The 16,293-nt window shown below is 44.6% G+C and overlaps 1 protein-coding gene across 10 annotated transcripts in view; it reads left to right on the top strand.

The window, feature by feature from the left end:
* Positions 1 to 16,293, top strand: part of limch1b (LIM and calponin homology domains 1b) — a 161,407-nt gene that overhangs the window by 141,468 nt on the left and 3,646 nt on the right. For 5 of the 10 annotated variants that reach the window (XM_083786082.1, XM_083786090.1, XM_083786083.1 and 2 more), the window contains 10 exons: positions 2,864 to 2,935; positions 3,318 to 3,346; positions 4,186 to 4,320; positions 7,201 to 7,293; positions 8,152 to 8,322; positions 8,961 to 9,055; positions 10,636 to 10,800; positions 12,798 to 12,911; positions 13,882 to 13,990; positions 15,400 to 15,502. In XM_083786082.1, coding sequence (XP_083642208.1) covers positions 2,864 to 2,935; positions 3,318 to 3,346; positions 4,186 to 4,320; positions 7,201 to 7,293; positions 8,152 to 8,322; positions 8,961 to 9,055; positions 10,636 to 10,800; positions 12,798 to 12,911; positions 13,882 to 13,990; positions 15,400 to 15,502 — 1,086 coding nt within the window. The remainder of the gene's footprint in view (positions 1 to 2,863; positions 2,936 to 3,317; positions 3,347 to 4,185; positions 4,321 to 7,200; positions 7,294 to 8,151; positions 8,323 to 8,960; positions 9,056 to 10,635; positions 10,801 to 12,797; positions 12,912 to 13,881; positions 13,991 to 15,399; positions 15,503 to 16,293) is intronic. The other 5 variants (XM_083786085.1, XM_083786084.1, XM_083786087.1 and 2 more) reach the window with 5 other exon arrangements.

Here is a 16,293-nt window from a genome sequence, read left to right as displayed (position 1 = left end):
GATATTCCATGTCTTAGTCATAGTCTCTTGAATAGTTTTCATTTAGTTTCAGTCACCTTTTATAGGGGATTCACACTGAGACGGACTGAATCCGTTTCATTGGAACCGTTTCCGAATACGGTTGCCTGGTCCCCGATGGCCATGATTCACATTACCCGAGATTCAACAGCACACCCGGGTACACTTGCATAACACACTTTAATCCTCCTGATGACGGTGTGCTTGATGGCTGGCGCGCACGGACACTGACCATCAACTGTGCGACATTGTCTCAAATAAATCCAGACACACTGAATTGCATTGCCTCTTTGCCGTTATACTACTATACTGTCAGCCTGCCTGCTATGCACTGTGTCAGTCAGTTCTGTGCTCCAGTGTCGTGTTTGATATTAGTTTGCTATGGATTCTACTTAAGCATTATTATTATTTTGTTTTACTTTGGAAACTATGCCAAGCAAAGCCCAAGAGCCACGTGTAATAAGATCAGCGCGTACTGCGGTGCTGCGCGTATACGCAGATTCAACAGGAGACAGGCGGTGTTGAGAAATGAGCTGGTGTTACGCGTTGTGCAGCACTGCAGCGGCTGTGTGTTTTCTTTTGTTGACGCTTGGCTTGTCGACTAGAGATTATGTCACGTTCTTTAAAAAAAACAGTCCACTTCCTTCTTTAGGTACGCATGCATTCACATTGGAACGATCCGTATCTGAATACACTTCAACGGTCCAGAGACCCGCCCCCCATGCGGTCCCGGGGACGGTTGGGCAATCCGCTCCCGGGAACGGTACGCATCATTCACACTACCACAACATCTGCCAAGTGGTCCCGAGTGCACACCCGGGACCATAGTGTGAATCCCCTATTAGTCACCTAGAATGTTTTAGTGTTAGTCTAGTTTTAGTCGACTAAATATCATAAGATTTTAGTTTTAGCTATTTTCAGCATGCAACTAATTGTAAAATGACTTATAGTGGATCTCTTGTCCACTAGTCCCTTCCTAACATTTTTGTCTAGTTATTTGTTGATGAAATTGTCAGTATATTTAGTCTTCGTTTTAGTCATCATACTGTAGCTTAGTTTTTATTTAGTTTCCATTTAGTTTTCGTCAGTGGAAAAGGGTAGTCGACTGACAATTTTCGTCTTAGTATTAGTCGACGAAATCAACACTGATATTCCATGCCGGCTTCCGGGCAAATGAAAATGGCTTATACCTCTGTGGCGATTTACAAAACGGCAGTATGCCTATCGCTCCTGCAACATGGCGGTACAGTGTGTACCTCTTATGGTAACATTGGTAATAAATAATCACTCTCCATTGCATGAGAGGCCGTAATGATCTTGCTTTCCATCCCAGCTCCCGGGACAACCAGTCCCCAGTGTTGTGCATGAACGCACTGCACTCAAAGAGCGTTGTGTGAACGTTCCTCATGTTTTTTGGGTAAGCGGTGAACTGGATTGATCCGTTTGCAAACGAATGAATCCTTATATCTCCCACAAGGCTCCTTGTTGCAAGTGGCTGTATTCAAGATGTTATTGTTACATCTTGTGTTCAAGTACATTAAGAGTACAATTTGGTTCCTCAACACAGCCTTGTGGCAGCGACGGTAAAACAAGAATAGCAGTAATAATAAACAGTGTCTTAGAAAGGCTGAAGGCGCTAGCTAGATTTTGGCCTTTTCTCAATACTGAGAATGCAAAGAACACACGTACGTCCTTGGAAAGAATGAACTGGAGAACGTTCTCGCAAGAAAAATGTCTCGCACCTTTTCAGAAGTGTGAGCTCCCACTGTTTTGCCAGCTGCAGTGTGCATGCAATCACCTTGACTTCAAGCACATTTCAAAGACGGACAAGTCCATCTCTGAGTCTGTCCGTCTCGAAGATGGACTTGTAACGTGAAGTGACGTGATCGCACACCGCAAGAAGTCACTGTTCTGATCAGCTAGTATTTTTCAGTCAAACCAGCGTGACTCTCTCAAAGCATGCCGGCACAATCTTTCTCAAAATCTGTGCATTCACTGAATCACTGATATTGACAGACAGGGGGAAAACACATGGCTGTGACTGTTCCTTGTACTAAAATGACATGCAGGACATAACCACAGGGTGGAGCCATATTTTGTTTCTGAACAGTTGCATAGTTTTTTTCAGGCTTAAATGTCTACTGCATCTGCAATATACCTTTTACTGCACCTGTTTGCTTCCACTTCATGAGTATTACACTGTACACAGTACTGTACACAGTACACACTCATTGATTGTTTTTTTCTTGGCCTTTAAAAGTAATCTCTGTGATGTTATATGGTGGCATACAGTAATTAATTTCGTTTTGTGGCAGTGATTTAGGACTGGGGAACCTAAGATAGTAAATATTTTGTGACTGTGAACTAGGGCATTAAGCAACTAGTGGGGGGGGGGGGGGGGCTTCCCGATTTTGTAGGCCTCAAGATCAGGTAGATTATAGTTATAGTCACCAATGTACACAGCTTTTAATCAGACCAGTGTGTGTCCAGTGGAAACCTCGTATGAATCTGATCTCAGGTCAGAATGGGTTAAGCAACTAGTGGGGGGGGGGCTTCCCGATTTTGTAGGCCTCAAGATCAGGTAGATTATAGTTATAGTCACCAATGTACACAGCTTTTAAATGTACAAATATTTATTTCTCAAAAAACAAACAAAAAAAAAAACAAGTAAAAATGACTAAAAGTGAATGCCGTACTGTGAACTTGGAGCTACAGCTCTTGTGGAGTGTGAACTTGCACAACACTGTCTCTTCCGCCCCTACCTATCAACCTCGTTCCTTCCCTCCCTCATCTCTTTCCCGCCATCTGTCCCTCCTTATCCCACCCATACATCATTTTGCTATAGAGCTTGCAAACAGTGTCAGGTGTCCTCTGGCCGCCGCCAACCCTAAGCGTTGGGAGTTCTTCGCTCCGCCAGGTAAACGACTCACTTTAGGAGCATTGCATGTACGGGCATCCCTCTGCCCATGCAGGGGCCTTAAGATGCAGGACCTGAGTCTCGTCCCCTGATTTGTTTTGTTCTGTTCCATTCGTGACCAGGGGTGTTTTGGGTGGAGAGATCGTTATTTGTGCTGTTATATGATTATTTTAGGTGTTTCCGTCCGTGTCAACTGTGCAGTTGTTCAGGGTCTGTCAAATAACTCATTGGTGTTTATTTTTTATTGTAAAAAAGGTGTCTCATTATTCATCAGTATTTCACGTCGTGGTGTTTTGTAATCCCTTTTAATATCTCTGTGTGATTACATTTATTTGATGGATGTTCATTTCCCCACTAACTGTCTTAATGTTGCTCTCTACAGAGGAGGCTGAGACGAATCATTGTGGAAACGTGAGTAAATCTGACTTTTGTTATTGTATCTTCTGACGCTAAAACTCAAAAGGCTTTACCTGTCCCTCTTGGCTTACCAGATGTCTCTTTATCTAGTATTCCCGTACAAAGGTGAACAGCAGGGACTACCTTTTTGTGTGTTTGTAACAACAAATAACATCACAAGTGCTCCTACTCTAATAACACTGACCAGCCACAGCTTTGATAGGGCATTTTCTCTACTCACATAGTTGTTTCCCGTAAGGCCTTGGAGGGAAGAGTAGAGTTAGCACTGATTTTGTTCCCCGCCTACACGTATGGAGATTAATATCCTGCCTTTCCCATGTGCAGGGAACGTATGGGACAGTTCTATATTCAGCATAGCTGCTGCCATTGTTTGGTTCTTCTGCATGCCAGATGCTGAATCTGTAGAAAGTGGCCAACGTTGCTCTCTCCTTTTCCCTTTATGCTCATCTTTCTCTCTACTGTATGTGTGTGTTTTTTTTCTCTCCTTAGTAGGAGTCGTTTGGCTAGCATTGGATTAGTGCTGTTGTGGTAGATGAAACTATTTCTCCTCCTTTCCTCCCTCCCTCCTTTCTTTCTCCTCCTTTCTCCGCGGGTGTGTGTGTGCGTGAACGTATGCGTGCGTGCGCGTGTTGATGTCCGGGGGTGGGTTGTATAATGCTGCGGGGTCCATATCTGTCTTTATCGGTGTGTGTTCGTTGGTGTATGTGTGTCTGGGTTTTGCGGTCGTGTGCATGGGTTGGGGGGGGGGGGGGGGGGGTTGGGGTTGTGCATGTGTGCGCGCGCATACCCGTGTGTGTGTGTGTGTGTGTGTGTGTGCATGTACTGTATGTCAGTACGTGTCTGTGCGTCAGGTGTCAGTCCCGGTGTTGTCCCAGGCCGTGCGGGGGGGGGACCGCTGGTCCTGGGACCCCGATGAGGAGCGAAAGCGTCAGGAAAGGTGGCAGCACGAGCAGGAGCGCATGCTGCAGGTACACCGTGTTGGAACTATATTATGGGCTAGCATGGCGTTCGCTAACAAGGACTTCCATTGTTCGTAAGAGCGTCGCAGTCCCGCCCCCTTTCATGACGACGCCAGGCCCAGGAAATAATTCCCAATGCATTTTCCCCATAGACATTTCAAAAAGTATTTATTTAAAGACCTTTTAAGCGTCGTATGAAGCCAACTCTTGTCGTGACAAATCATGACAACAAACACAATATTTTGGACCAAACAAATAATTACAAAGAAACAACAAAAAAGGTGTTGTAACCTGCCGTTTTTGCCTTCTTTCTAATTATTTGTTCGGCCCAAAACATTGTGTTCATTGTCATGATTTGTCACGACAAGAGTTGGCTTTGTCCGCGACGTAAACGTCTTTAAATAAATACTTTTTGAAAAGTCTATGAGGAAAATGAACTGGGAATTATTTTCCAGGTCTCTCGAGGGTGCGGGCCTGCGACGCTCTATAGCTCTCAATATCGACAAAGAACTTTTGCTTTGCCAAGAATGAAAGCTTTATTTTTTCCATTATATATATATAGCATAAGGGTTTGCGCTGCTCTGCTTCCAAGATTGTATTGGGGCGTTTTCATTCCAAGGTGGTGGTGGCAGCACCACTTCCTCAACGCTACCACAGTGCTATCTAGTGGTGGTTGTGAAAGAAATGCACCGGTGTTATTATAGCTCTCGCCTTGGCTCTAAAATAATATATATTCAAAGATTTGCGCCTATGAGCTTGTAGATCTGCTATTTTTCAACAGCTAAAGCATAGCATAGTGCTTAAAACACCAAAAGGTGCTCCCGCCCAAAGTGGGTTTAAAGGGGGCATTTTCAGCCTGAAAAACATGGCCATATCTGTGTCCCAGGCATGCATGTATCTACCTCAACATACAGGGGGAGCACAGCATGAACACTGTCACAGCTGTACAGTTTTGCTTCATGGTTCCAAGTTTTTAGTTAACGCTCAGGATTTTGCCGCATGTATTTTCTTGGTACTAGTGTCTGGTTTCTGCTTCATAGAAGCAGAACCTAATGGCATAATGCTAATCCAGCATGTGATGTTGTTTACCATTTGACATAATAATAACCCAGTTAGAGTATAGCCATGTTAGCATGGCCGTTCTGGCTAAACAAACTGCAGGGGGGGCTTGCTATGAGACAAAACAAAGCCTGGGTCGTGTCGTGCGTGCATAAGCAAGGCAGTTTCTGATGCTCCCTTTGAGTTTTGAATCGTGTTGAGCTACACTGACACTCACTACCTGGAGGACTGACCCTGTTGCATTAACCTGTGCCAGCTTGCTTCATGGTTCCATGTTTGTTCAGCGTGACTGACTGCATAATATGACTCCAAAGTCACAGCGTGGCTATACTGTTATAGATGCTTTTGAGCACTAGAGGGCAGCCCTGTGCAATGGAAGAGCCCTAGCTTGGCGGTACAGTATGCTGCCTGTGTCTCACAACATCACAACCACCCACACCACACAGTGAAACAAACCACTGTCCAAGGTTTGCTGCTGCTGCTGCTGCTGCCCAGACCACCCTCTCTCTCCTCCTCCTCCTCCTCCTCGCAACCAAAACGTGCATCTCAATATATCAGCCTCCTTTGTCCAACCTTGTTTGTTTTTGGAGGCCCAGGGGTCATCAATGTGTCCGACTGTCCGTATACCCCATCATGCAGAACTGAGAGATACAGAAAATCACCAATCCCATATATTATGTGCGGACTTTTAAATGATAGTGGATTTTATAGATTTGAGTTTTACACCATTTGGACTTTTAGATATTTTTATGCAGTTTTATATTGTGATCGGCAAAATAATTCAGTGTTTTTAATGGCATGTTTTAAAGGACAAATGTGTCCGTGGGCCATAATGACAAGACCAGGTCTTGTCTGTGGCAAATTCTAGATCTTTTGTCCACTACTAGGACAGTGGTTTAAATTTCCAAGGACCCCCATAATAACTCTCAGAGTTACAGACATGTAAAGGTAATTTAAGACTATAGCTCTTGCTCTTGCTATGTGTTTTTCTGGTCATATCACTGTCCGGTCATTACATGTGTCCATGATGACCATGGATAGAATGCTGGACAAAATGGCCACCACAAGCCCGCATGGCGATGACCCCTGACCCCAAATTTGGACAATCACATCGTCACTGAATTGTGACAATCGCACAACGTGTGCCTTTCACAACAACAACAACAACAACGGGGAAGAAAGCACACGTTTGTCTGCGTGTCTGCTGTTCCATTTGAGATGCACTGAAACGGACGAATGACCGGCGTATGAATGACCTTTGTTTGACCTGACTCCCTTCCGTCCTGTTGTTTCCTGTTGTCTGCACGCCGCTCTATAAGGGTTCCTACACACACGTGTTTATAGCAATAAAAGGTGTGTAGAAACCCGAAGCCCTGCATGATCTGCTGCTTCTTGCTCAGCCTGCTTCTTCTTGGTCTCCATGTTTGCGTTTCTCCCTCTAGCTACTGTCAGAGCATAACAGAAAGAATGAATAAAGAATATAGCATTGGACATTGTAGCAAACGATGTCACAGGACGTCATGCAGCCTTAAGCTTAAGTTGTCTGAAACTGTTCAGGCAGGCAAAACCAGCATTCCGTTTTAAGGTTTTATTCCTGCCAGTGATTGCTGTAAGTCTAATAAGAGTTCAAACAGCCTTATACCCACATGGAACCTAATAGCCTCCCTATTCTATGTCGTAAATAACCGAGCATTCAGCAAAAATAAATAAATAGGTGCTCGGCCCTGAATTTGCCAGTTCATTCACTGACATAATCCCTCCTCTTGTTTTCTGGCGTGATGCTCTGTGCTGCTGTGCTGTCTGTGGTCCTCTGTGTTGCCGTGGTAACAGGAGAAGTACCACTGTGAGCAGGCCAAGCTGAAGGAGGAGTGGGAGAGGGCCCAGAGAGAGGTGGCCGCGGAGGAGAGGAGGTACCACCAAGAGGTGTGTTGTGTTGTTACACACCCAATGGTGACTAAGTACTTTTTACTTAAGTACTGTACTTAAGTGCAAGGTTGAGGTATTTGTACTTTACTTGAGTGTTTCCAATTTCCAATACTTTTACTTCTACTCCACTACATCTCTGAGACAAAATACTTTGTACTTTTACTCCTTTGGTTACTAGTGACTACGTGCGTTACAATTTACAATTTACAATTTAGGCATTTAGCAGACGCTCTTAATCCAGAGTGACTTACAATAATCAAGAACAAAAGCATGGGAATACATCACAAAAGCATTTATCATAAAACATGCGTAAGCTAAGAAAGTAACAGTGGAATATCTATATTATGAGACTATACATATAAACTATATATATATACTACTATGCTATACATATGTACTATGGCGTGCTATGACTATATACAATGCAATTATAGTGCCGTCTACATAACATGCTATAAGTCTGTATCAGATGCTATCTAAGTCTACAGAAATGCTATCTAAGGGGGTAGGGTAAGTGCTATGGGCCATGATGGAGTCTAAAAAGGTGGGTTTTCAGACTACGGCGGAAGATTGGGAGTGATGCTGCAGTTCTGACTGCAATGGGAAGTGCGTTGCGCATTGTGAGCTTGTAGATCTGCAAAATCTGCTATTTTCAATAGATTTTGTGCACATTTTGAACTTGTAAAATGGGACATTCTGCAATATAAGTCCTTTTGCTTTTAATACTTTAAGTACATTTTCATTTACCTAGTTCAGAGTTAACTTTTGGTACGTTGAATTTGGGGAAATTACTTGACCGGGTGTGGTAGGTTCTAACACCCCCCCCCCCCCCCCCCCCCCATCACCTCCTGACAGGAGATGAGGATACTAGAGGAGACGGTGACCCCGCTGACGCCCTCCCCCAACCCAGCAGACCCCGCCTCCTCCTCCACAGGCTCCACCCCCTGCACCCCCGGGCCGCAGGACGCCATCGTCCGCTCGCTGGCCGACTGGGAACGCAAGCAGGAGCTGCTGGAGAGACAGACGGTGAGGGAATTACTGAACCATACTGACTAACTAACTAACATGATTCATGTTGGGCACAAACACACGCATGCACGCGCACACACACGCGTCCGGAGATGTGCCGGGAAATCCGTCCATCCATCCATCCATCTTCAACCGCTTATCCGTAGTCGGGTCACGGGGGGAAACAGCTCCACCAGAGTGTTCCAGACTTCCCTCTCCAGAGCAACATTAGTGGCTTCCACCTGGGGGATCCCGAGACATTCCAAGGCCAGTGAGTCGATGTGTTTCCTCCAACTGCGCCTTGGTCTTAATTCCCGGGGTCTCCTCCCAGTGGGACGTGCCTCGAGGACCTCCCTAGGGAGACGCCCGAGAGGCATCCTAACCAGATGCCCGAACCACCTAAGCTGTTGGGAAATGTACTCACAAAAAGACATTTTTTTAATTTCGACATCAGGCCTAAATGGGTTAAGTAAATGTAGTTACTTTCCACCACAGACAAACACACACACACACACACACACACATGTCCTAAGATAGACGTGATTGAATACGTACCGTAGGTCATCGGCACACTCCGTGACCACTCACATTTCTCCTTGTTTGGGGGCCGTTTAAAAAAAAACTAAATTCCCTTGTCTTCTGATTGGACGGCACAGAGGGGGGGCACAGCAGAGAGCGTGGAATGGAAGCGGCGAGACGACCGGAGCAGTGACATCAGCACGGCGGACGAGAGCATGAAGACAGGAAGAAGGTTGGTTCCACTGTTGTTTTCGTCGATTAAAACTATGACGAAAAAATGTCCGTCGACTACCTTTTTTCACTGACGAAAACTCTATAGAAACGAAATGAAAACTAAGCTATGATGAGTAAAACTATGACTAATTATATCAACAATTTCGTCAAGAAATAAAAACTAGATTAAACTGTTAGGAAGGGGCTAGTGGACAAGAGTTCCAGTATAAGTCATTTTACACTTGGTTGCATGCTGAAAATGCTATTTTCATCAAGTGTAAAATCAGCCATTACGACGGCATCAAGGCCCGCCAAAATACATTTTAGTCGACTAAATCAACTGTAGATTTAGTCGACTAAAATCGCATGACATTTAGTCGACTAAAACTAGACTAACACTAAGACATTTCAGGTGACTAAAATGTGGCTAAAACAAATGAAAACTATTCAAGTTTTTCGACTAAAACTAAAATAAAAAATTAGCTGGTTGTTCCGCTGAAGGTTTGAGTACCAGTGTCACATGGGTGTAATATGGTGTCAACTGGAAATCACTCAAAAAAGGCAGTAATAATATGTTGGTTGTTCACTGGTTTGTGTCTGGGCCTAATTCTAAATAGTAGTCTTAAAGAGACAAGAAGTGCCAATGCTTTATTTATTCTTTGGGGGAGAAACCGACATTTCGGCAGGTAATTCTATTCAGATTATTCTGCCGTTGGCCGGCACCATTACGAGGAGTTTGGTGTCGTAGTATAGCATTATCGTGCACAGTGTGGGCCTATAATTCTACCTAACATCTGCAATGGTAGGTTCATTACCTTTTTAGTGACGTAGAACCTGTGTGCCTCTCAGGGACGTGCAGAGAGTGTTAGAGGGGCAGGGGCTGAAATCCCATATGAAGAGGATACTATGAAGAGGACAAAAATAGCGAATATAAATACAGTTGCAAGCACTATATTAATGGCAAGTATGTCATACAGCTTAAGTTAAAGAAAATCTGAACTATACCCTTTAAATAGCCCAATGGTTGCTTGTTTCTACATAGTACTGTGCGTATTCCGCGTCAGCTCACACAGTCTGAACATGAGTTAGCCATTACACAACAAACAAAACCACTTTGCACATCACGACACACATCTGTGTAGAGATCTACTGAAACCACCACACACACGGGCCATAATGTCATACGTTATTTCCTGTACATTACACTTGTCTGATATGAGCTAAGCTAGCGGAACATGTCATGTGGAAGCTCTGTAATCTTTGTGTCTTTTTGGTGATCGATTGGTTTATTGTAGCTTTGTCTGTTTTTAATTCTATCACGGTCGGTACAAAGGCAAAATGACCCCAATCTTCACGATAATCTGAAACATTATCCATTTAAATTGATCCTTGAGGAGGAAATTTGTTGGATTTACAACAGGATAAAGACGTCCAAAGACTACGAGAGAAGGATTAACATCATAAATATTGTACATTTTTACCAGTGGCCTAACACAAGCCCTCCAGCCAAAGATTAAAATCATAGGCTCTGGCACTGGTGTTTTCTTTTATGTAATTTAATACATCTCAAAAAATGAGTTTTATCCTGTTTTGTTTCAGTTCGCTGAGCAGCCAGACAGAGCCACTCAGCCAGAGTTTACCCAACGGCCAAAGAGTCCTCATGGCCTCGCCCACTGCCCAGGCCACACCCCAGAACAAGGCCCTGACGCCTGACAAGAAACAGCTGGATGGCCGCAAGTCCGGCAAGACATCTGGAGACCGCAGGTGGGTGGCTGTTGGTGAAGGGGTGGATGAGGATGTGGAGGTTAGTTACTTAAAAAACTACGTTTTTTAGTAAATTTAGATTTTACCTACAGTATATATAGTTATAGAGAGATGACTTCCGCACAGCCGGTAGGCAATTTGGAGCAGGTGCGATGGTGACGAGGCATACAACGTAGGAGAATGAAGGCACACTGCCACTTGGTAGGTTCAAGAGTCTCCTGAACTTGAACGCAGCATTTTGCATTGAACTAATTTGTTTCGAAATCCATGTCGTACACCTGCATCTCCAGAAGATAAAAGAGTGCTGGGTTGCGGCCTGAAAATATCCGACTTACAAGCTCTCAACGCGTCGCACCGCAACGCGTTGTGAGCTTGTAGAAGCCTGAGGAAGGTCGCAAGACCAAAACGTTGCTCTCTTAAAAATAAATGCTCCTGAACCTAGCAAGTGGCGTTGTGCGGGTGTCCCTTCTTTCTCCTAAGCTATAGCACATCGGTTCTTTATATTCTGATCATTCAAAAATAGCATATATACAAGTTCATAGCGTGTCACTTCGCTTGTAGATCTGCTGTCTGCTATTGCTATTTCAAGCAAACTGTTTTAACTCAAATTTTTGATTCTGGGTGTAGTATAGTAAGTAGCCTTGCCGAGCCATGAGGCCCATATAAGGCAGGAGCCCATCTCCTGTTTCTGTAGCGTTAGGCAGCTTGATGTACAAGTACACCCCCTGGACCCCCAATCCAACCCTTCTGGCTGTCCCTGGAACAAAATCTTTCCAGATGAGGGTTCATGGACAAATACATAATCTTAGGGGCGCCTTGACATGAAAAGGTTTAACCACCACTGATATAGAAGAAACATACGTTTTCATTTTTCTTCTGAAAACCGTCGTCGGCATTGTGGAACAGCATTCCAAGGTTCACATCTACCCTACCAAAGTAGTCCAAACCAAAAACATTGTTTTGCAGCTTGTGCTTTGTATTGATTTCATATACACTCTCTGCACGTGCAAAGAGTGTTGGAGAGGCAGGGGCTGAAATCCCGTAAAGAGGGCACTTTTGGAGAAAAATAGCGAAAATAGCAGATCTACAAGCACACAACGCGTCGCGCTGCGCTGCGTTGAGAGCTTGTAGATCGGCTATTTCCGGGGCGCAACCCAGCACTCTTTTATCTACTGGAGATGTGGTGTGTAACGACATGGATTTAGATTTTAGAAACAAATTAGTTCAACGCAAAATGCTGCGTTCCAAGTTCAGGAGACTTCGGGGGAAATGCTGCCTTCCGGTATATATGGCATGGAAAGGAAAGGAGTGGCATTTGCATTTCTTTCACCATGTAGTAAATGCTGCATTTTATGGCCTGGAAAGGGCAGTTGTTTTACAGACGGGTAAAAGGGCAGGGGCTGAAGCCCCCTTTGACGTCTATGTGTGCACGTCCCTGACTGTGTAGATGGTATTGACATAAGTGTTTCTCAGTGCAGCACTTGGTCTTTTTTCTCCTTCTTATTGCTATTTATTTACTTTTTTCCTGGAAGGATGGGGACATTTTACAGACTGACTTTATATAAATCACCTGTATGGCCACCAGATGGCGTCTTGTATCATTCTGTAACACTATTCTCCCTGTCACACCCATGAAGTAAATATTTTATATTACTCCATGGACATTGAAAAAAGGTGCTGTTTTCAGTCATGGTCTCCTATAAGAATCATATTGCAACGCATATACACAACATCACATCTTTACACATCCCTGCTTATAGTTATCACGCAAAACACAATCCAGTCAAAAACAATGAGGCAGGGGGGAGGGGGGGGGGGGTTCCTGCATGTGGTCCCATGGTAACTAGATTTCATGGTCGTCCGTGAGCACGCTCGCTCCTAGGCCTGGGATTGGTTTGCGTTTGTCAGTGTGGGAGCCAATGGTATGGTATGTCGTCACCGTCGTCGTCATCATCATCATCATCATCATGCTGCATGTTGCTGTCCCATTTTTCTAGGTGCGGCCCCGTTGATAATAACAACACGGGCCGCAGCCTGCCTAAGTCACCCTCACCCAGCCCGCTGCTGCCTCCAGCAGACACACAGCAGCACCTTCCTCCTACTCCAAACAGGTATATACACACCGCACCACAGGGGGGGGGTGTCACAGTGAAAATGAATTTACTGCTTCGTCATTTTATGCTTCACCGCTTTTTTTCCCCCCTCACTTCAATGGAAAATGAAGCTTAATCACTTTATTTTTTGGTCTTTGTATTTATCTGTCTCAAAACACATTATACAACAAGGAAATCATCGTCATAAATCATATCCAACCAACTCACGCACAAAATGTAAATTCAACGACCCGGAAGAGAAAGGAATATAGGCTGAAAACACAAAGCTAAATTCCTTGCTCTATCCTTTAGCTTTATATGTACAATACATCACATATAGCTATAAAATAGCCAATTTACAAGCAACACATCACGATACGTTGCGTTGCGAAGCTTGTAGATTAGGCTATTTTCGCTGAATGTTCATATATTTTGGACGAATGTTCACCGTTTATGTCTGACATGGCCCAGAATAGGGTCACTCGTGTGGTTAACAGGCGAGAAAATGTCCTACATAAAGGAAGATAATACACTTCAGCTCCAAATACATGATACGCTATGAATGAACCCCGTTTGTTCACACTCTGTGGATCATTGGGCATCTTGAAGATGTTTCCTGACACTTCTATCTGAACACATGATGCAATCTAGTCATTCAGATCACGTCTGGTATATAGCAGATTAATCACAAGCCTATACGAGTTACTCTACATCTCTGTCAGTCTCTACTTCTCTCTCTTTCCGTCTCTTATCTGTTGCCAAAGTCGTATAACCTCAGTTGAAATATTCAAAACTGACAGTTCAAACCATACAAGTTTGCAGATATATATATAATTTATAATTAATTAACTTGAACTCTACAACTCTCTCTGCAATCCTTCCATCTTTCGCTCTCCCTCCCTCCATCTTTTGCTCTCTCTTCTTGTATCTCTCCAACCCCCCCCCCAACACACACACACACACACACACACACGTGTTCTTCCTTCAGGTCAGTCAGTGGGAAGAAGCTGTGCTCCAGCTGCGGTCATCCGCTGGGCAAGGGAGCGGCCATGATCATCGAGACTCTCAGCCTGTACTTCCACATCACCTGCTTTAAGGTCTGTCAGCTCTGCTCAACAAACAAACTGTTTTAAGGTCTGTCAGCTCTGCTCAACAAACACACACTGCTTTAAGGTCTGTCAGCTCTGCTCAACACACACACTGCTTTAAGGTCTGTCAGCTCTGCTCAACAAACACACTGCTTTAAGGTCTGTCAGCTCTGCTCAACAAACACACTGCTTTAAGGTCTGTCAGCTTTGCTCAACAAACACACTGCTTTAAGGTCTGTCAGCTCTGCTCAACACACACACTGCTTTAAGGTCTGTCAGCTCTGCTCAACAAACACACTGCTTTAAGGTCTGTCAGCTCTGCTCAACAAACACACTGCTTTAAGGTCTGTCAGCTTTGCTCAACAAACACACTGCTTTAAGGTCTGTCAGCTCTGCTCAACAAACACACTGCTTTAAGGTCTGTCAGCTCTGCTCAACACACACACTGCTTTAAGGTCTGTCAGCTCTGCTCAACACACACACTGCTTTAAGGTCTGTCAGCTCTGCTCAACACACACACTGCTTTAAGGTCTGTCGGCTCTGCTCAACAAACACACACTGCTTTAAGGTCTGTCAGCTCTGCTCAACAAACACACTGCTTTAAGGTCTGTCAGCTCTGCTCAACAAACACACTGCTTTAAGGTCTGTCGGCTCTTCTCAACACACACACTGCTTTAAGGTCTGTCAGCTCTGCTCAACAAACACACTGCTTTAAGGTCTGTCGGCTCTTCTCAACAAACACACTGCTTTAAGGTCTGTCGGCTCTGCTCAACAAACACACTGCTTTAAGGTCTGTCAGCTCTGCTCAACACACACACTGCTTTACGCACTTGAAACGCAGCATCCATATCATGGGTTGGGAATAAACATAAGCAGATAAATAAATAAATAAATGAATGAATAAATGAATGAATAGCAGATCTCTACAAGCTTGCTTATTTTTTGGCAAAGACATTACGGTGTAGGTTTTGCTGTTCTTTCTCTCTCTCTCTCTCTCTCTCTCTCTCTCTCTCTCTCTCTCTCTCTCTCTCTCTCTTGCTCTCTCTCTCTCTCTCTCTCTCTCTCTTGCTCTCTCTCACTGCGTGTCCTCTAACCCTTTCTCACTGTCTGTCTGTCTGTCTGTCTGTCTGTCTGTCTGTCTGTCTGTCTGTCTGTCTGTCTGTCTGTCTGTCTGTCTGTCTGTCTGTCTGTCTGTCTGTCTGTCTGTCTGTCTGTCTGTCTGTCTGTCTGTCTGTCTGTCTGTCTGTCTGTCTGTCTGTCTGTCTGTCTGTCTGTCTGTCTGTCTGTCTGTCTGTCTGTCTGTCTGTCTGTCTGTCTGTCTGTCTGTCTGTCTGTCTGTCTGTCTGTCTGTCTGTCTGTCTGTCTGTCTGTCTGTCTGTCTGTCTGTCTGTCTGTCTGTCTGTCTGTCTGTCCATCAGTGTGGGGTGTGTAAAGGACAGCTGGGAGACACCACCACGGGGACAGACGTCCGGATCAGGAATGGCCTTCTCAACTGCCACCAGTGCTACATCCGCTCCCGCTGTGAGTCCACGTCCATGTCCCCTCTGTCTCTCCCCCCTCTCTCTCTCTCTCTCTCTCTCTCTCTCTCTCTCTCTGCCCACGCACGTATAGACAATGTTCCCAAATAAATTCTCGACGAGGGTCCTCCTCCCGACGAGGGACCCCCGCACTTTGTTTTGTTCAGTTGTTGTGCGTGGGGGCGGAAGGCATGGCCCTACAAAAGGCTTCAAACATATTCAATACTGGCCCACGTTCAACGTGTGCTGCCTGCCTGCCTCCCAGGGCTGTGGCGTGCTGATTTCTGCAATGCTTTGCCCTATGAATGCATGCACACATTGCTCAGTATGCCCTCCCCAATGGAGCACTCTTTACCGTACGTACAGAGGACAGAGCAGAACCGTGGGTGAAAAGTCTCATTACCGTTACATTGCATTTAACCCATTTAGACCTGAGGACGATTCTAAAAAAAGAAAATCCTTCAAAATCCTAAAAGTTTTCTGAAAAATGTTTCTATGTCAGTGGTGCTCAACCTTTTCCATGTCAACGACCCCCAGAATGATCTGTATTTGCACCCATCTGAAAATATGTTGTTCCTTGGACCCCCCTCAAGGAGCAAAGATTTGAGTTAATCATTAGTCATTAGCTCTGAAAAATATATATTCCAAATTTGTGCATGCCACATTTTCACGGTTTTTCAAAAATAGCAGACCTACAAGCTTGTAGATCTGCTATTTTTCAATAGCTAAAGCGTATCATAATGCTTGAAACACCAAAAAGGGGTTCCCACCCAGAATGGATTAATATAATGGCGT

This window comes from Protomyctophum parallelum (assembly GCF_964188405.1).
Source record: "Protomyctophum parallelum genome assembly, chromosome: 16".
Taxonomy (NCBI): domain Eukaryota; kingdom Metazoa; phylum Chordata; class Actinopteri; order Myctophiformes; family Myctophidae; genus Protomyctophum; species Protomyctophum parallelum.
This window is presented reverse-complemented; position numbering and strand designations above follow the sequence as displayed.